Raw genomic sequence first — 21,642 nt, forward strand, 5'->3', positions numbered from 1 at the left:
TGAGACAACTACCTGTGCAACACAATTCTATAGCACTTTCCAAAGCTGCCAACACAAGAAACATGCTACATATGAAGCGTTTTTTACAAGTCTGTGTCATATGAACTCGGTTCGGTTTGCAGGCAACTGCACCACCGTGTGTGAATGTGTTCCTAGGTCAACCTGACCTGGCTCTGCTCCACCATTGAAATAGTATAAAACAAAACATGAAAGGCTCAAAGAGGGAACCTGAGCCAAGTGGACAGGGAGGGGTTAATGTGCCAGGGCCCGCTGTCAGGGAAGCAGCTGTGGAGTGTGTTTGGTTAGTGTAGCTGCAGAGTGGGGGTTTGTTATGGGAGGGTGAGGCAGGCGATGGGAGGGGGGGGGGGCTATGTGGAAGGAGCTGGTGGGGGGAGTGTGAGGAACTCAACGCTTTAATGCCTGTGAATTCCAGCTACCCCCCCCCAACACTACCACCACCACCATCACCAGTGTTTGTGGAAGGGGAGGTGCACTGTTATCCTGGCAGCTGCTTTGGGGCTGGGATTCCCGGCAGCAGCGGAGCGGAGTGGAAACAATATAGGCTTTGTGAGGTAAGCAGGGAGCGAGCAAATGAGAGAGAGAGAGAGGTGGGGAGAGGGAAGCCGAAGATCTGGTAAACAACTGTGAACGTGATAAACCCCACACAATGCGTGTGCCCTGTTTTTTGTTCTGCCTCGCCTCACCTTCGGGAGTTCCAGTTTTACGGCCGATGGCCTTTTCCTGAAAGTTAGGGCTGTTGGGGTTTTTTTTTTTTCATTCAAGCTTACAGGTACTTGCCCAGGCAAGTAACCCAAAGCCCTCTGTCTTTGGGGGTTAGTGAAACTGCAGCAGGAAGAGAGATTGTTTAGCTTGTCCAGTTGAAGCATGTGTGATGTCAGCTGTGAAATAAACTTTGCTCAAAGCTCTTTCACATTTGTTTAGGTTTACACAACGCACTGTGTGGCTGTCACACAGGTAAAGCTTTGTGAAAGAGGGAACAGCCTGAAAACACTGTGAAGACTGAACCTGAAAACTGAAACACTGTGCCCTCCTGGTTGAATTTTGAATAAAATCTATTGTGCTATGCTGAGAAACCCCCTTAATGCATCATATCAATTTAATTAAACAACATCTTGACATTTTTGATTTAAGCTGTTTGACATCCCTGGAAAAGTTCATGAAGGAAATGTCTCTGGTGGTTGTTAATATCGTGGTGTAATGCGAGAATGTACCTCTGGAAAAGAACGTTGAAATTCACATTTAACATACAGCATGTTGCTCTCATACATGAATTTGTTTCCCTATTGAACACTCCCACCCGTCCCTTGATGATGATGCAGCTGTGGGTGTCAGTTCTGCCTGGAGACAAGAGTCAACACAGAACTGTGGAGACTGGGGAGTAATAGAGAGAGAGGGCTGTCGCTATTTGTCATTTGGAGAGCCAAAGGAGCTGCCCATCAGCCGATAGTCACGGCTCCTTGGCAAAGAGAGCCATCTCTCTTTCTCTCCTGTGATTGATGCCCAGGTTTATTTTCAAGGGTCTCTGCCCCCGATCAAAAGCTTGGCCCGCGAGCTGCTCCAGAGGGGAAGGGTCCTATCAGAGGAAAATGAGGAACCGGGGGTTCCTTTTGAAATGCATGTCGAATATAAAACAGTAAACACAGGCCAGAGGATATTGCTGTTCGCACGTCCACTTCAAACAGCGCCTGGAAAGCAGGGTGCATGAGACGGGCCGTTACTCTCTCCTGCGGAGAAAGCGGGACAGTTTCACAGGTTTCACAGAGACAATAGGCCGATCTCATCTCCAGCTAGCATGGGAAAAGGCAACAGGAGGGCTGTCTTTACAGCTCCACCGCCACCAAGGCAGTCGCGATGCAGTCTTAATGCAAATTATGATTCACAAGGTACTACTTACAGTAAGCCAAACACATCTTTGAAAAACCCAGAAGAGATTTTGCATGAGAGAAACACATTGTACAGAATACCTATGTAGTAGGTTTATATTTATGACGTGAAACTGGGAGAACAATGAATGGTATGGAAAAGAGCAATGATTTAAATAATTGTTTGAATGTCGGTGGAGAGAATAAGGCATGATTGAGTGGAAGTGCAGATGTATTGAGAGTCGGGGGAGGGGGCAGTCCACAATGACCAAAACAAAAAGATAAACTTCCGCATCTTAAAGTCCTTCATTTGATGCAAGATGACAATAATGGTCCAACAAAACAATCAGCCCCCTGAAAGTGGTCATGAAAATTAAGCCATTGTCAAGCGCCAGACCAATCTAAAGGAGGACACTATAATCCCCTGGGTCGACAGCACACAAGAGAAGGTGTTGGGGAGGGGGGGGCGTTGGGGTAGGAATTGTGGTTCAGCTCTGTGACCATTTTCTGTTTTAATTGAGGAAGAATGCACCAGGCTGCTGCCTTAGCTTGGAAGAGGGGGGGGAGCGCGGGGGCAGAGGGAGATTAACCAAATGGCCACAGAAAGGATCCGCTCGTAGGAGCAACTGGTGTCTGCCCCTCGGAGTGAGGCCAGTGGTTTGCTGACAATGCCGAAAACCCACTATGCCTTGGGGTAGGAGGCGGGGGGGGGGGGGGGGGGGGGGGGGCTGGGGGGCGGCAGGGATTAGGGTTTGGCGGGGGTGAGGCGCGGTGCAGCGCAAATAGAGGCACAAACACAGGCTGCTCCAGGGCAGGGAGGAACTCCGCAGGGAGAGAGAGAAGAAAAACAGAGGCCCATTGACTTGCCAAACACAAGGCAGGAGATCCATTCCAGAGAGTCTCTGTGGGGTCCCTGGACAGATTCACTCAAATTCACCTCTAAATGATTGTTAACTAATTAAAAGATGTTTTGTGCCACAGTGCCATTGTAAGCTCTGTTGAGTATAAAGAAGGTTGTAGTGACATATATGTTTTGAATGCCAACAAGTGTGTTTTTTTGAGGACAACAAGTGTTTATTTTCCTACATGCAAATGCCACTCATCATGAACCTGTAAAAAGAAGTGGTTGTTCTTACCATGTATATGAAAGTTTGCTTTGCATGTTTTATGAAATTTATTTTGCATATCAGAAACAAGACTGTGAATAGAACCCCCCCCCAACCTGTTGATTCCTATTAATAATGCCTATCAAGCAATCTCTACCACAAAACCTGAGCTCAAGCACTTTCATTGAACTCAGAGGTTTTTGTCCTGTTTGCTTTCTATTTCTGTATCACATCTGCTCCTTATTGAATCACATTGATCCAACCATCTATGTAGGCCAAATGCTGCAATTTGCATGAATACACTAAATTATCTCTAAAAGAAATTACTTCTGTCCACACAGGCACTGTTCAGCTCAGCGTCAAGTAATAGCCAATCTGCATTGTAAATATTTACTGCATTCACTTCATGTGTGGAGTAAACTTGATCTCATATCCTTTAATTCAAACACTGAAGTCTGTGTCACTAAAATGTTCAATCTCAGTTTATCAAATGGAAGCTCGTAATTCAAAATAGGCCTCGTTGCCTATAGCGAAAACAAGTCATCTGGAGAATAGATGGGGTTGCTACTCAGTGCTAATGTCCATGCGGTTAGCAAGAACTGCAGGGAGTTAACCACTGGTTTAATGAATACTGGCGACAGGAGGTTTTAAATTGGGGTAGTGTGTGTGGGGGGGTGTATTTCTTTTGCTCTTTGATTCAGCATTTTAATTCAATTCAGATGGCGTACCATGGCACCCAGAAGAGGTGAAGGTCTTGCTTGGAAACTTTGGGAAAGTTGTGCCGTTGAAGTGAAAGGAAGTCTGCCTGGATACAAGCAGCGACCAATCAGGATTCGGCTGGGTCCATAAACAGAGTTTGACTGCCTGCAGCAGCTGGCTGGGTCAAAGGCTGTCCATTTTCTCTCTAAAGTTCCTTAAAACCTTAGATTGGGTGAGATTTATGAAAGGTGGTGGATTAGGCTGGCAACGTGTAGTGGTACAGAAACAACACAGCCATTATGTTCGCTCAAGTTAAAAATCTGTTTACTGCGTTCAGTAAATTTATTTATATACTGTAAAAAGTTTTCTTATTAAATTGAAAATAACAAGATCCATGTGCTTGGCTTACATATCTTTGATTAACACATCCACATGCTTGTGCTCCTGAACAAAATGTGCATAGTTTTTTCACTGTAAATTTGATTTCAGCCATCAGCTATTAGCTGTTTTAGCTAAGTTTAGTCTGCCGAGCCATATCAATACAATGGTAATACAATCATTGTTAAAGTATGTTAATGTTTTTTTTTTGTCCTCTACCTGCTCTTGTCAACTTGGTTTTCAGATAGAACTGAGCTTTCCAAATATTTTTTGCAACCGTTTATTGTTGCAAAGCAAATACATTGTCACCACCAGACAATGAAGGTGATGGCGAGACATGGGGAGAGTGGGCAGTGACGATGTCAGAATGCAGTGATGTTGAGCACTTCTTGATGTCTGTATGCAAATGCAAACGGTATGCAAAAACATGCCTCCAGGGGGCAGGGCAGAAAAACCGGTTGAAACTAATCACCTGAGAGACTGAGCCTTACTCTTGACATTTTATTGACGCCGCCTTCTCAACACACCTTTTGTCTGAGTTTGACAATCAATGCCAACTGTGAAAGCTCTTTTCAGACTTGCAATTTGACTACGGCTATACGCCAGGTCAATGGGAGCTGGCTGAAACATTTCATAATCCAGTTTTATCAAAGAATGTTGCCCCTGTATCATAAGCAAGATATTATATGCAAACAGTTTTGCCATTACATTATTTATTATTCTGGCAAACTGTATTAGTCATGTGGTAAATTATGTGTCTTGACCAAACTTTCACTGAGCCATCCAGGGCTGGGTTCAAAACATTTAGGTAGAGATGTCTTGCACATGTTCGCAACAGCAGTCTCCAACTGTTATGGGCTTTGAACCCGTGACCCCAACCGCATCATTAGTCCACCACAGTGACCATTACACTGAGCGAACGCCAGGGCACCTTTCACCTCTCAGCAAAGCCCCGTCTGACGGGTCTCAGAGGAGCGCTTTTTGTCGAAGGGTGAAGGCCTCTCTGAGATTGTTGTTCCACCTGTGTGCCTCAATAACTTGCACAGGGTTGCATCGCCATTCGTCCATGCAAACCTGGAGGCCGTCAGCCGAAAAGCCTCCCCGCTGAGGCGAGTCGGCTTGCTTACTTTGTGGAATCCTCAGGGCTGTGGCGAGTGTGAACGTATCACATGCGCTGTTTGTTTTGGTCAGTGAGGTGCGTTACTCCGAGGGAGCGAGGAAAAATTGCAGTTTAATTTCCTCAGCCTCCCTTACCCACAGCCCTGCGGTGAGTGGACCGTAAACCTCCACAGGTCAGTGACCCACTCCTCCTGCCAGGCTGAAAATATCAGTCCCCGGGGAGCGTTTAGGCCCAAGGCCTTTGTTTATAATGGATTATTGGCTTCACACGGGCCAGCGACATCTGGGGGCTGAACAATGCGGAAATGCGGCAAATGAGCGAAGGACACATTTTTAACACCCCGCTACCATCTGAAACCACATGCGATCTTTCAATAACAAACACAGGAAAGAAGGAGAAGGGAGGGAGGGGATAAATGAACATAAACACCTTCACTGGAACTCAATCCCAGAACACCCAGAGGACTGTAATCTTATCTGTATCGCGATAAGGGCACTCACGCCTATGTGCGCCCTGTACACAAAGACGGGAGTCGGCCTTGACTGGGAGTCGGGGAGAGCAACACACCGCAATATAGAGCCTGCAAAGCTATCTGTGACCGCAGAGGAGCCGGGGAGGTGGCCTCGGCTGAAATTCAATGACCCCCTACCCCACAGGGGTTCACCCTACCCCCCCTTCTTTTTATTTCCTGGGTCATGAGAGAAATGTGAACTCTGAGTTTCTGAGTGTGCATGTATGTCAATGTTTGTTTCTGTGACCGTGTGAGTGAGTGTGTGCAAGCGGGTGTGTGTATGTTGTGTCTGCATGTGTCTGTATACGTGTGTGAGTGTGCACATGTGTATGTTTGCGTCTTGTGGCTGTGGGTGTGAGTGTGTATGCATGGGAGGATGCGTGGTGTATGGTGGCATAACGGCCGGAGGTGGGGCGGCTAACCACACCTCAATAATCGTTGGGGGGGGGGGTGTTGCAGAGGGAGACCTGCAACCCCCTTCCTGTCTCGCAGTCTCCTGCATATCCTTCTCATTGCCTTCATCTCTTAACTGCCATGAATGCAATCACATCCACCCCCCCACACACACATACCAGTGCCAATAAACCAACCTCCCCCATATCAGTATCCCTACCCCCAGCCCTTATTGTTCTGTCCTGAGACGGAACAATACTGTCTCCACACACAAACATTCTCAAGGCTGTACACAATCACAGTGAAACACAGACGCTTACACACCCAAACAGAGATATACACAGACAGATATATACACAAAAACAAATATGCAGTACAAATGTATATTTAAACAGCCCCCACGGGTACATTTAGTTGGGTAAATCATTTTGGCAGTTTTGGTACACTTGTGTGCGCAGCGAGTGTGATTTACTGCAAACTGCAAAAGCTTAATCAACCATTCCCGGAAAAATGGCCTTATTTACACAACATTTCTGATTGAAGAAATTTCCAGTGGTTACATCTGTTCGTGGTCAGAACCACCTCCCTGAATAGAGCATTTTGTCAGCACAACATCTTGATCTGGATCAGTGCTAATGCTACAAGATCCTTGAGAGTTTCATGTAATCAGAGTAACACTGTTGATATTTAGAGTGAAAGTAATCCCAGGCTGTGATAGGAGAGGGAGGAGCTAACACATTAATTTAATGTAACTTAATTTGCATTTAATAATCCAGTTAATGCATCTGACCACTTTAAGAGGTCACTGCATTAAATGGAAGCGGTAGGTATAATGTAATCATTTTTGGTCAGTACTTTTTTCAGTTCAATTTAGTTTAGTTTATTTGTTTATTTAGCAGGGAGACTGCACAACATGTTAGTGCACCAGATTTAGCTTTATAACTAATTTGCATCTGCAGTATTGGGTGGGAAGCACAACACAAACATAAAAAACATTACAAGCAGGAAGCATGTAACCGTATATTAGCAACTTAATATACAGCATTCACAAACAAAACAATGTACGAAAATTAGACCACAACATCACATATATCTATTATAAGTAATACAGACATATGTATACATAGTCTGCACTGTTTGACTGTGGAAATGCAGAGGAGCTATTTAAGGTTCAGAGCTTTGTAATACACTGACGGACTTTGTGGTTGTGCTGCTCTTCAGGAAATCGAAAATATAAACGCTGCTGTCATCGCTGATCATTAGTTTTGATGATGTGGGCCCTGGAGTCTCCACAAACATTTAGAATGGGGATTGACTTTACTTGAGGCTCCGATGTTTTGGACATGCGCGTGTAATTTTATGTGCGTGTGTGTTTTTCACAGCACTGTGCTGGCCATTTCATCATGTTTCATCATGTTTTTGTTCATTTGTGGAGATTTTCTCAGAAAGCCATTGTGTCTTCCAGCATCGTCCAGTTTTTTTTTTTTTTTCCCGCTCATCAGACAATCTCAGTCATTTGTAATAAATTCATTTGGTCAAGCTGAGCTGTTCACATTCAGCAGCTGGGTTAATTTGGAGAGAGGTAGCTTTCCTGGAAAAAGGCCTCCACTACCTAGCCCTGCTTCGTGGAAGACAGCTCCTGTGAGTTAACCTTTCCGGATCATTCACTGACACCCGCAGTGGAAAATTTCCATTCTCAAACCTGTCCGGGTAGAATTTAACCAGAGGCTTAAACCAGTCTGAATTGATGGCCTGGTCCCTCTAATCAGTCTCTCCCCTCACCATTCATCAGAGTGTAATCTGGCCCGGCACTTGTTGCCTAGCGAAAAGTTTGGGAGACTCCAGAGGGCCTGAGTGAGGAGCTGTGGTGGGGGGTCGCCCTGTTGAAAAGAGCCTTTTGCTGGCAGTTTAGTGTGGGGTCATGAGAGGGGAAGGGGGGGCTTCACAGATGGTGTTGCGGCCATGGAGAGAGGGGCGCCGAGTGGGGGAGAGACACTTCATTGTCTCCGTCTTTCAAAAACACCAGATGCCCGGCCATGAAAGACCCAGTGAGGCGATGCCAATTGTCCCGTTCGCGTGCGGCAGGCTCCTCGCCCTCCGTCCCGTCGCTGGATCAACAGGGCGATGCGGGGAGGGAGCAGGGGGGCAGATCTTTTCAGTTTTCAGGTCATTCACTCGTGGGCTTTTTAATGCCCCCTTGGTTTCATGGGCACAAAGTGGCGATGGGGCGATGGGGTGATGTGGAGGGGGGGCTCCCCTCTTAGAGCATTCTTGGCTTTTCTTATGGAAATTTCACTACTGCTGGGCCGCTCCAAGTTGATGTGCTTGGAGCCTTTTGGCTGTGGCCGCAATGATAGCTTTAACAAAAGAGCTGGGGCTTCACAGATCTCTCTCCCTGTCTGTTTGTGCATACTGTATTCACCACACCGCCAGTTGCTCAACCTTCCTCCCTGGAGATTCCAGTTTCCAGTGTGATGACTGGTGATGCAGTACAATGCTTGGTCTCATTTTAATTCTGAGTGTTTGGTTACACATATGCTGTTCTTTTAGGAACAAACTGTCTGGTGTGTCTAGAGTTTCAACCATTATATACCTTCAAATAAAAATGATGCTAACAGGATGTCATTAGAGGTATTTTAGCCATGGATGCTTAGGGTGGGCAGAACATGCATGAAATGAAACCTGAAAATAGTGCTAAGAGTTTATGTATCAGCCAAATATAACACAAACAGGAGAGAACACATCTCAGACTAAAATCAACAAACAGACAATATTGGATTAGCTGGAAATCCAGATCAGATTAGTCTACTATTTGTGAATTTGTGGGGTTAAGATAAGCTTCTTTCATGCTAGTTGGAGATCTGAGGTGTAGAGTATTAGAAATGTTTTTAGAATCTGTAAGTGGTAATACATCCAGTCGTGATAATAGACAACACTTGGGAGTGCTGTTTCTTCCAAATGTACGCAATGTGTAAGAAGAGCACACACTAAGTGCGTGGCCCTCTTGGTCGGTTCTGTAATTGCTCGGTCTGTCCAGCTAAGCATGTTCCCTGAGTTTTATTTTTTTACAGAACAGTCTTATGGGCAAACAGTTGTACATTATTGTTATATTACTTGTGAGGACAAAAAGGTCAGACAGAATGGAAAGAAATGTTCCCCCGGTCACCAGCCTCTGATAGCTTTCTATTGTACTGTCATAACCTTCAGCATCGGAAAATACCCATCTTACATCTCTCTTTTTCCAAGCTAAATATATTCACTAGCAAAGCCCACAGGTAGAGCTTAGGTTTCTGTTTGCTTCAGTTTAAAAAGACCACTCTGATAACAGACATAGACTCAGCACAAAGCAAAGTACAAACAGGCTATTTTCAGCCTAACCTTAATTTGGAGGCCGTTCCTGCCTTTGCCAAATGAGAGGCAGTTAAAATGTCTGTTTTTTTCACACCTTGGGAATGAATCTGACATTCACAGAACAACTGTGTTTCATATTATTACTGTGAGAGATCCGCGTCATGTACAGCATAAATTGGACACGCTCAGGCCTAATCCCAGCTGAAAGTTTCCTCAAGTTACAGTCCATATGGCCTTTAACAGACCTCATTCAACCAGGTTTGAATTTAATTTATTAAAGTGTCTCAAGTACCTTTCTGATCTGAAAGTATGGAGCTGGAGGTATGGGGGTAGACTAAGACGCCCCCCAGGGCCTAGATCTCAAATGGAGCTGTGAATGAACAGTAGTCATATTGTTTAATATACTGGGATAGAAATCCAGGCGATACATGCAGAAACATGCTGGGGATCATAAGTCAGCGTGGGTCTTGGTCAGTATGAGGTTTGGGGAGGTTAACAGTTAAGTCTAAATTACAGCCTGCAGATGTTACATGGAGAACTCCTGATGAGTTGTACTATACTGAGAGCCCAAGGCTCTGTGCTCAGGCTGCAGTTAAAAAACGACATATTCAAAACAAAAAATGGTTGTTCTACTATACGCACCATATAGTTACATTGCCATACAGTACCACAAACATTAAATCAAGAAGAGTTCTGATGAGACGAAGAAAATTCTTATGTATGTATATATATATGTCGACTTTCTGTACTTAACCAGCAATTGTGTAATCATTACCAAAACTGAGAATGACCTCATTTGGTGCTTGCATATTTCTACCTATAGTGGGAAGGTAACTTTCTTGACATGTGTACACAAACAGAAGGAAACATACTACCACTCCATTTCCTTGTGGTTCACGTACTTATTCTTACTGGCCAACAAAACTCAAGATTTCCAAAGCTTGTTTAGCATTCGTGAGCCTCTGCCTGTGGTGTTTGTTAATGGTTTTTTTCAGCTCTGTTGTTGAAAAGCCCAGTGGTCTGGCACACTGGATAGCCCCACTCAACTTTTCAACTGCAATTCAGAGGTAAGATAAACCCCCCTCCCACCCTTTTCCAGCATACCCAGCCACCCAGCCACTCACACACACCACAGAGCTTTTATGTGCTTTGCAGATACCACAAACACAAAAACACACACAGACACACACACGCAGATAATAATAGCCTCCTCCTCCCCTCCCTGTCTCCACAATAGATACCAGGCTGCTCTCTGATAAACATTAAAGCCACATTCGCTGGTCGGGATTGTTGGCATGCTCAAAGCTAAAAGGTCAGCCCAGTTTAAAAGAAAGGTCTTTCTTGAGTATATTTCAACCTACGTCGTGACCAGACAACTGAGCCTTTGCTGGGCAACGTAACTTTGACGTCCTGCTCCAATGTGCACATACACCTGCCCATCTAACACCAATTCGATTCCTAGAAAATATACCTCACTACTAATGTGTAATTTGTATGAGCTCTGGTTCCTTCAAAGTTATCTCACTGTCCTCTATCAAACCTATTTTGACAGGTGTATGAGCCAGACTGGGTACAAAAGAGGTGTGCCGTGCCACCTGCAATACATCTGTTAACACTGGTCGCTATTTTTAGACACCTGGCAACATGGCAGTGTGTCAGAATAATGCAGAAGACACCATTGCTGGACTGATGGAGGCATTTTTAAAAAGAGACTTTGGCATCAAGTATTTGCTTTGATTTGCAGTTTATTCCACAGGCTAAATCATTCAGGATGACTGTGGTCTGGCAGTTCCATCAGACAGGGAAAGAGATGCATTTGTGTTGAACAGGATGAAATTACGGACACAGAGCGCCTACGGTCTAGTGTCTTTTTTTTTTTCTACTTAGTGTTTCTGGCGCTTGACCAAATGAGTGTATTGTAACTTCCAAGGTCCTGTGAAGGCACTTATGCCTTCCTTGGCAAACTTCAGGTCTTCATGAATGGCCATTGACGTCAAAAGACTGCAGCAGGATATGGAGATTTCAGGCACTCAATCCTTGTCATGAATTTATTAAAATGGGCCAATGCTGATTAATTCATGAGTGTGTTCTGTAATTGGTTGGTACTTCCAGCTAAATGTGCTTCCTGAGTTTCACGTTGTGACATAAATAACTGCGGGCGATGCTGTGGGAGTTGTCTCGTTTAAATGGCTTTTGTGAAAGCTGCTCACAGGCAGTGGCTCAGACCCGTGCTTCTGACCAGGGGCTCTCCCAGCAACTTGTTGACAATCTGCTCATGGCACAAGGCACCCCAGTTGCCATGGCACAGAGGACAACAGAAAGCAAGAAATGGGAAAGGGATGATGGTATGGACAAAGAATGTAGAACACCATATCGAGAGAAGTGACAATCAGATGCCAGAGGGACATGGCTGAAAGACACACATGTAAAAGCCACGCAGGTACACAGCGCTTTAGTTTAGGACACAACTAATATTTCTGATGTCTGCTGTTGCCCTGAACATGCAGCCTTACTTTCTGAAAGACCCATTTTGACTCTCGCATCTGACCTCACCGGGGATTGTGGGACCACAGTGTGGTCCGATACATGTTGAGTCATTACGTGACAGGTGCTTGGCAGATGCTCTTATAGAGAGCAACTTACACAACTTACCATTTTTACACTTGTACATCCGTTTGTGTATCATGTACTGTGTACTCCAGCAACCAGCAGTAATAAAGCCGAAGTGAATGGGTTCTCCAGGGCCACATTAGGAGCTACTCCTAAGCCTGCTCATTCATGACTTGGAGAGAAGACAGGCGACCAAACCAAACCAAAACACGCACCACTTCACCCAGCTTGGATGAAACTGTATGAGTAGGGTGGCTGAGTGGGGTGGGAACAAATCTACTGAATGAAATGTGAAAAGGCAAATTTAAACATGTTAAGAAGAAATCCATTCTTATAAAGCTCAAATAACATGTTGAAAGTGTTAAACTCTATAATGGACAGATTTCTGCAACATTCTCTCCTTCACTTACTGCACATGAACGTAATTATGAGCTACAGATTCAAGTGTCAAAGATGCATTCAAACACATATCATGCAAATATTCTATGAAAGGTTTACCTTTACTACAAGGTGGTATATCTTGGCTTTATACTGCATGGAGCTGAAAACCTCAAAAAAGATCACACCTTGGTATTGTTGGACAAGACATCTGAATCCTACAGAGGTCCACAACATACATTGCTCAGCCAAATGCATCCCTGTAGAGGTCTTTTAAAAGAAAACAAGACCCCGTCTTTGATTTCTGCGGCAACAGGAACTTGATTAGGTCTAGTGTTGGAATGTTTACTAGGTGAAAAGCATTTTATAACTATTTTATAGTTAGAGTGGGTATCTTTTTGAAATGAATAGCCAACAGCATGCATGCTCCAAGAATGTAGGAAATCATTTCAAATTCATAAAGGTTTTTATTGTCTTAAAATTACTTTGTCTCAAGTACAAAACTGTACATGTATCTATATATGTACACATCCATAAAAAATGTACATAAAATGCATACCTTGCTTCTCATAGCTTACAAACTCTACATTTTCTTTGTTCAAACAGTAAACAAGTTCAGCTGCTCAACAGCTCAGTAAGGAGAATGCTGCAGATGGAGGAAATCGTACTCCAGCATGGGGCACAGACCATGCCAGTCCGCTGCCAACACATTTTGGACAACCTATCACTGCACAGCACATTATTCTGACAGGCAACACTCTTCGTAAAGGTAACTTTAAAGCCTTAAAGTTCCAATAAACCATTCATTCACGTGACTTCTGTTTATTAACCAAAAAAAAAAATTCCTCTTGACTCCAGTACCAAGTCTAAGATTCTGTCCTTCGGGAATAACACATTTGGGGCACCCAGCTTCACAAATTTTTGCTGGAAGGCAACTGTGACCAATTATTAAGATATACAATAAGCCATAGTTCCAAATAAATAGTGCCAGTGATTGGTCTTTGAATATGCTTGCTCTATTGCACAAAAGGGCCTAAGTCATTGTTTGGCAGTGATATTCAATTTAGTCATTTCACTTAGGCAGATCTCTTCACTTGCGAAAGGAGTCAAACATGTAAAGCAATGGTGGAGTATGGCCAAGTAGGGGGAGGGGCTACAGCTGGTCCCATACTAAACAAGCAGAGCGTCCAAACATCTCATTTTAAAACATGTTCTTAATGATCAAATAATAAAAACAGCCACTGTCCCCAACATGTAGCTATTGGAGTAACTGGGTGAAATAAGGGACTGTACCCAAAGCAATTGTGTTTACCAGGAGAAGCAGTACTATTGCACCATTATGATAATCATAAACCCCTAGGTAGGGTAGGGTAAAGGTAAATTGGGCAGTGTCCGAATTGTTTCTTAAATACAGCTCAAAGCTTGATTCAATATGCAGACATATACTAAGGACATAGGCAGTGCAAAGGAAGCGCATCGGCTAGTTGCCAAAAGCAACCTTTCCATAAATTTAATAAGTTAGACCTACATACAATTTACTCTTGGGAAATCGCTGCACTGCATACGGAGTGCTTCAGACCGCGGGTGGCCTGGGAAAATAAAACGGAGGCAAAATGTGAGATCCTTTCTAACTGATCACTTAGAATTTGCTGGGGGCAACCTGCAACCTGAGTGTTCGGGGGTCAGACATAAAATCACTATGCGTGGCTGTTCGCCCTCTGGCTGGTGTACGTATTGTCCATCTACAGAGACCCATCGCACGGGACACCCATGGCAATGGATCTCGATCTAGCTAGAGACAGTCATCAGGTAGTTTTTTGGTGGGCTGGCGCGACCCATCAGAGCGCGGTTCTTGCAGTTCAGTGCGGAGTTGTGTAAAGTGTTGCCGTTGCTGGGCCCAGAGGGGGCCGCGGGGACTTCGGCCTCGTACAGCACGCAGATCGATCCGTCCTCTCCGATCCGATACGACACCTCGTAAGGGTCAACCCAAAGAGTCAGCTCCCTCGGCAAGAGTCGGAACAGCTGCTCGCTGCTTAAGCCGATTCGAGAGGCAGCTTTACTGATGATGGGATCCATTTCGTTGTTTATCCGAATACAACGGTAGCCCGAGCCTTTCTGGGGTCTGTCGGGGAACCAGTGGTGTCTGTAGTGTTCTGGTGAGAAAAAAATAAAATTATGGCATGGAATACATAATTTATAAGACTACTTCTCACTTAGCAAACTTAATTGTTAGTCTAACATCAGCAAGCCATTTGCAACAATTCGGTTTTATATATACATAGCCCACTAGGCTTTCCAAATTATTTTTCAGTTCCTCATTCAAGCTTGCCATCTTCCCATGGCTAGTTGTTAGCTGGTCAGTTTCAATTTAACCTTCGACGAGTTTGGCCAATTGTTTTACTAGGCTTGTTAAACGTCTAGGCCCAACTCACTGTTGCAAATATAGGTAGCTTACTTGTAGTTAGCTAGCTAGCTAAAGGTAAAAAGTTAATCCATTAAGATAATGTAAGCCATACGGAACTAAGACCCTTAATTAATTATAATACACAACTCACCAACCAGCCACTCATTAAAAAAAAAATATATATATATATATTACCTGATAATGCCTGCTGAAGACAGTCGCTGAAAATCTGAAGCTGTTGTTCACTTAGGAAACCTCTTGTTCTCAACAGCCTGGAAACGAAATCTGCTGCCGCCGTTACCTCTGGGGCTATTTCAGTTTTGGTTCCGTAGCCGTGGTTCATTGTCCTCAGGTAGTTATTGAATCTACCACTAACGGAAAGGCCTGATGTGTTTTATATGTAACGTTTCGGATGAACCGACTAATGTTGGTCACCAAAAGTCTCCTTGAAAACCTTGGCTCTTGGTCGCGTTTATAAAGTTATTTCAGCGCAACAGTTTAAAAACAACAGGTTGATTATAGACAGCTAACGTAGCTACCTAACAACCATTCTTCTTCCAGATGGCTAAGTAAAAGAAGCATCCAACAACGATGGGACACTGAGACACTCTTCCACAGACCCGCAACAACTGTTCCTCAAACAACTGACTAGAACGCCTTTTATTAAGGATGCACAAAGAGTGACATAAGAGCTTCATTTCTGATTGATGGTCATTTGTAACCAATGGGAGTCTAAAAACCGCCCCCAACAAATAATGTCACATTGTGATTGGCTCACTGCGTGGCAAAACATGGAGGGATTATACAAATGAGTTTCCGCTTGTCCTTATTTGGAGAAATTGACGTCAGAGCCGAACGTCCTCATGACGACAGTTTTGGAAAGTACAGTACGTTTTTCACCCTTTTCAACCAATTCATTGTATTATCTTTCTAGTATCTATCTTTGCAGTATTACCGTAATATAGCATATCTATGCAAGTCTAATATCACTGAAACCACTGGTTACACGCATACTATTTGTAACATTACACTTTTTACACTTCATTGTAATTTATTGTAGGCCTATAGATTATCGACTTTGAGTGAACACATTAAACAACACAGTAAAAGCAATCGCCTGTAACTTTAATAAATATGAATTTGAAAAATAGTATCATGACAAAAATCAGTTGTTGTTATTATAATTATCATTATTATTAGTCGAAGGGGTAGGGTAATACTGACTGTAGCGTGGTGTTATTCGTGTTTATATCACACGTTTATAGATAAGAATAATTGTTGCTATGGGAGTGTGGCCAGGCCAGATGTGACTTTAGTTGATCAGAAACACTACGGGACACGTCCTTCTTTTTTGCATGCAGAATTAGTGGGTGAACCCCCTGTAAATTAAATGTAAATTATTTAGTTTAACGCAATCTCTGCGTGTGTGTATCTACCCAATGATGAAGGTGTACATGGCGTATTTGTGAAATCACACAAAAGATACCTACATGTCGTAGTTTTATTTTGTAAAACTGCCATTAATAATTGTATGAACAAACACAAACATTAGCGTTGTTTGACCTAGCTCACCTTGTTGCAATTTTCGTTAGTGATTCTTACATTCTTGAAACTTTGTTGTACCTGAATTGAATTTGATACTAAATACTTATTATATATAACTGTTTTACTCACTGCTAAAGTAGCTACCTTTAAGTACAGTGGAAAACATTGAGGCCTATGTTTCTTAGAGGCAACGATTCTGTAAAAACAATTGTACAGGGCTCAATCCCGACGGAACATAACATACTAGGGGCATGTGCTCCTTCAAGTAATTACTTTTCACCAGAGAAGGTTTAAGTGACATATTGCGTGGGTCAGGTCGCTTCAGTTTCCAATCAATCCGAAATTGCTGACTGTTTAAATTCTCTCAGTGCTGTGAGTTTTTTTCCACTTCGTGTGGAAAACAATGTGGCCAGTTGCCGTAAGGAGAGCATGCATTGCGTGGACACAACAGAACAGAAGTGAGAGCTCTCTCTAACACCATCTCAAATGCTTAATTTTTTCACATCTGTTGTTGCTGTGTTATACCTCTACTCAAACAAAACTGTTAGTCCAACTTACTCCGATTGAATCTGTTTCATCGTATGCTTTTTCGCGTCTCTGCCTTTTCCATTGTCATAAAGTTCTACGTTGCAAAAGGTGGAACTTTATGAAGTTTTCTGTCATTATTGTAGAACATCGACGGATGTAAGTCGCTATCATTCTCTTAGAGAGGTCTTGCATTGCAGTCGCAGTCGGGCAAACAGCAGGTAAACAGTCATATTGAGGGAGGTATGCCCGTAAATAAGCGATAAATGAAATTACGGGTTTCGGGCAATCCACGCGGCTCAGTTCCATGCTAAACTGCCTTTTATCTTTTCAGCTTGAACAAAGGAACATGAGTACTTCAACCAACAGCAATCACCCAAGAGATTCATTTGTTTAGCTACCTATCAGTGTAGCCTACAATGAGTCGGCTTGCCGTTACATGTTATCTTAGATGGCGAATCTGTGTGGTAAACAACAATATTGTTGCTATAACAGTTCCAAAACTTTGACTGATGCACGCTTTTAATCGCGATAAAATGTACAACCTAGTTTACTTTAGCATGGCGAGTTTGACTGCTTTTAAAAGTGCAACTCTGAAAGTATTTCCAGATGTCTGGACATCAGATTTGGTGAAATATCTTCGGGAAAACATCCCGTCAGAAATACTATGGCATGTAAATACATATTTTACTGTAGCAATATTTATGTACCCTTCGAGTATTTGTTGCTTTTATGCTTTGTAGCCACCGTTCCGTGTAGATCCTTCAAAGAGCAAGTGGTCTTTATAAATAACTGCATGGAGTGTTGGTCAAAGGAAACTGTTTCATCGTTTTTTTGAAATTATACTTTTTGTTTTTCGGTAAAAATGTTTGTGGAACTTGAATTGCAGGGAATGAAGATGCAGGCCTAATCGTTACTAAAATATTTCAGTTCATCCGTAAAAGGAAAGAAGAAAGTATTGTGGGATTTAAGGTGTGTTATGAATGTTTCTAGCAAAGGATACCATGCGTGTTGATTTCTCACATCTGACAGTAGTAGATCGCCAACCACTAGGGGGGCACATTAAGCAGTTTAAGTTTATAGTCGTGATGCGTTCAATTTAGAGCAGGCGACTCTGCTTAAATGATTCGCTCGTTTCACACCTGATTTCACTTAAATGAGCAATACTATAAAACCAGTAGCTGTAGAAGTTTAGGCGCACCCTTTGTTCTACATGAAAGCCAACAACATACAGAACTGCAAGGCATACGTCTGTGGCGTAATGGTTGACGTTATTAATAATACATTCATATCTGACAGACACCTTAAAGAAGGAGCAGCCTATTAGTTTCTCCGCAACAAAACTAACCCAAACACGACTGTCAAAAGTAGAACAATAACACACAAATGACACATGAACTGGGAGATAATTCTAAGAACCCATTAGTTCACTAGTTTATCATGTTCTTTAAAAAAAGTTCCAATTGTCAAAAGTATGTTGTTTTTTTTTTTTTTTTGTATTCAGAATATTGCTCTCTATTAAAAAAAGATTAACCCAGAAATATACAGAGGTCAACTGTATTTTTATAACTGATTCTGTATTTTGCATTAGACATTTATCAAATTCTATCTTTTATAGCAAGCCCCTAGCAAGTGCTCAGTAGTATGCAATACAGCCGTTTTTTTGTTCTGTTATCCAGTGTGCTTAATAAAGTTGTTCAGTGAACATCTAGCAGCCTACCTGAGTGCGGTTTGGACTTCGCTCTCCACTTAAGCCACCCAAAGCATCGTTTTTCTTCGTTGCTATCCTGTGGTACTTGAATAAGAAGACCCTCCATAGTGACACTTGGAGGATGAAACTGTCTGATAAAATTCAATCCTGTGACCACAGCGAGGCGGTATTTTCGAACAGCTCTCAGTGTAGTATCGTTTTACTCACAGTAGATGTCACTCACGGACTGTACGTCAACTACTGGCTGACGTTTTGCCTGTATTATTGTGATTTTTTTTTTACCCTTTTCATTTCATAATATCAAATGGCCTATCATTACACACAGTGACTGGGGACCACAGCGTAAGCTTGCTCCAAAGATTTTAGCAAGTGAATTGCTGAAATGGTTTCCTTACTCTATCAGCTTGATTCTTTTAATTGCAACCCAGATCCCTGAAGACCTCGTGTGCAAAACAGCTATTGAACTTCTGCTTCTCATGGTAAAGAAGAGACGTAAAATGAAAGAAATGTCAAACCAAACACTGAAATGACTCAAGATCGGCAATCGTATGCAGGAACCAGTGCTGTTCATCTTCTGCGTCTCGCTGCATCACATCAACCTAGGTGGATATTGTATATAAGCGGTGGATGCGTCTCACATAAATGTTAGGCTTATAGTTATCGCTCAGTAATACACAGTACGCAAGGCTATCACACCTATCTCATTCACTGAATCTTTAAAACGGATAATTCAATCTCGTACGCACATCAGTCACTCATGATCCTGCTCTCGGCCAGATTTTGCAGACCACTCGCAATAGCCTACGATCAAATGTTGGTTTATTTTAGCACATCACCACAATAGTAATTTAGCTTTATCTATTTTTTTAAAAAAAGACATTAAGATGGGAAAGATGACTAAGGCTGTCTTGAGTTGTCCTGCCCCTTCCCCTAACAAGAGGGGACACAGTTGACCTTAGCCAGACAGACTGTTTGCCCCCCTCGTGGATATGTGCGAGCCCTACGTCAACGCTTTTAAATCGAACCGCAGCGTCGTGATCTCCCACAGAGATATGGGGGCATTCGCTGCGTTCAACCATTCGCTGAGATGCAATCTCGTTTATCAGGTGGGGACCGCATTCTGAATTAGGCGGGATTTAGAAATATATATTTTTTTGTCGTCAGAAGATGAACTCGTCACGTTTTGAGTTACCCCCGTTTTTAAACTCCAGCTTCTCGCTGTCGTCTGTTACTCTCCTCAGCCTTTCAGGCAGGGGTATCGTCCTCGGCTCCAGTTTTTTTTTCTCAAGTGATTCTCTACTGGATTATACCTAGGCTACTTCAGCACACTTAGCTGAATATATTTAACATAAAAGTTCATCATTTAGTTGCTTCGGGAATACCCTAATCAAGTGCAACTTCTGTGTCTTACAATTCACCTATTGTCCATTTATACAAATCGATATTTACTCAAGCAATTAGCACTGTGATGGTAAATCTCTCACCTTACCTTGCTTGTTGTCTATAAATATTTAGAGCTTAATGAAATAATTGCAAGCAGATGTTACTGAATCAAAAACAGAATGCATATCAATGCTCTGTAACCTGAGCTTGAATGTCCCGGTGCAGAGTGCGCTGTGGTACTCATTTCCATAAGCTATGAGGCTAAGTGAGATCTGTTGAATACACTGCTAATTAAGCCTCTTTTGCAGCGCTCTTCAGCCATACACGGAGAAGCCCAACCCGCTATTGCTGAATTTTATTTCTGTCTGTGCATGTCTGGCTCTCTCATCTTATTGACTGTCTCAATGGGGAGTCAGTCTTCGCGCTAATTGACTTTCGGCGTTACTGTTAAGAGGGGGGAGTGCAAAAGCCAGTGAAACTAGGCTACTTCACAAGATGTAAGTCTAGAATTGGATACGCAAAAAAAAAACAACTGCAGTGAAACGTCATAAAATATTTTCCTTTCTTAAAATTGGGCATCCAAAGCACAATATTGATGTAATTATGATTACTGCCATTGTCGTTGTTACTATTGTTTTGCTGTTTCCCCCGCCAGTATTACTACTGTTCTTTACATTGAGCCGCACGTTACCGGTGCACGTGCCTGTCTTCAAAGGTCGAAAAGAAGTAGGTCCAGGATATTCGTAATCGTGCTGATGCATTTGAACTGACAGCGTCTTCATCCTCAGCTGGCGGTCTGTCCGTCTACAAGTGCATTTTTTTGTTAACGGAAAAATGAGGGGATTCCTCTCTAAACGGCGACCGACTGAACAAGAGGGAAGAGAGGAAGGAAGATCAGACGCTAAATTGTTCAGCTGGAAGTAAACGCTGCTCAACAGCGCGAGCCGCAGTGACCGCACCAGTGAGCATCTCATTTTGGCTCGACACAGTCCAAACACCCTGGTAATATTTCGCTCGTCGGGTATTTAAGGCCGATATCGTGAAAAGACCCTTTAAAGCAGTTACAGTTTTTTAAGAGGAAAAGGACCGATGGATCTTAATGTTGTTGTAATTATTATTACCAATTAATTTGAAAATCAAGTCAAAATAACACTTTCCAATTGCTCAGTACAACACGTAGCATTACATTGATTGATACTGTAGGGTATTTCCTGAATCTGTGTATAGCTTAAGTTATGTCATGTTGTTATACTAATATTGCCCTTCAGGTAACAGTAATTTTTGCCCAGCAGAACTGCAGAGCTGCCAGATTATTAAAAAACTGTCTGTGGGAGGAGCTTTTTATAAAACAGGAACAATTCATGTTTGATGCAGGAGAAATTAAGTTTTTACAATAAATTGTTTACTGTCTTTCTTATCTTTTCAGCTTCAGGTGTCCGAATGTCCAGCAAAATCTCAGCTGTGTTCTTGGCTTCTGAACACAGTTAACCCCTTGAGAAGAAGATACCAGATCAAAGGAACTGCTAAATGGACATTTTTGAATTAGAGATTTCTCTGTGGTTGAACCAGTACAGTCTTGTGAAAAGTCTTACAGCTTTCTTACAACACCATCTTAAATGCTTAAGCCTTCATTAGTATTTAGTTA

The 21,642-nt window shown here is 42.8% G+C and overlaps 1 protein-coding gene across 1 annotated transcript; it reads right to left on the reverse strand.

The window, feature by feature from the left end:
• Positions 1-12,876: 12,876 nt before the first annotated feature.
• LOC118779250 (protein BTG2-like) lies at positions 12,877-15,463 on the reverse strand. The gene is made up of 2 exons (XM_036531251.1): positions 15,029-15,463; positions 12,877-14,582 (listed from the first exon to the last, which is right to left on the reverse strand). Exons 1-2 carry the CDS (start codon positions 15,174-15,176, stop codon positions 14,218-14,220), a joined length of 513 nt encoding a protein of 170 aa, XP_036387144.1. The 5' UTR covers positions 15,177-15,463; the 3' UTR covers positions 12,877-14,217.
• Positions 15,464-21,642: the final 6,179 nt, after the last annotated feature.

Source organism: Megalops cyprinoides, chromosome 6 (genome assembly GCF_013368585.1).
Source record: "Megalops cyprinoides isolate fMegCyp1 chromosome 6, fMegCyp1.pri, whole genome shotgun sequence".
NCBI classification, from domain to species: Eukaryota; Metazoa; Chordata; class Actinopteri; order Elopiformes; family Megalopidae; genus Megalops; species Megalops cyprinoides.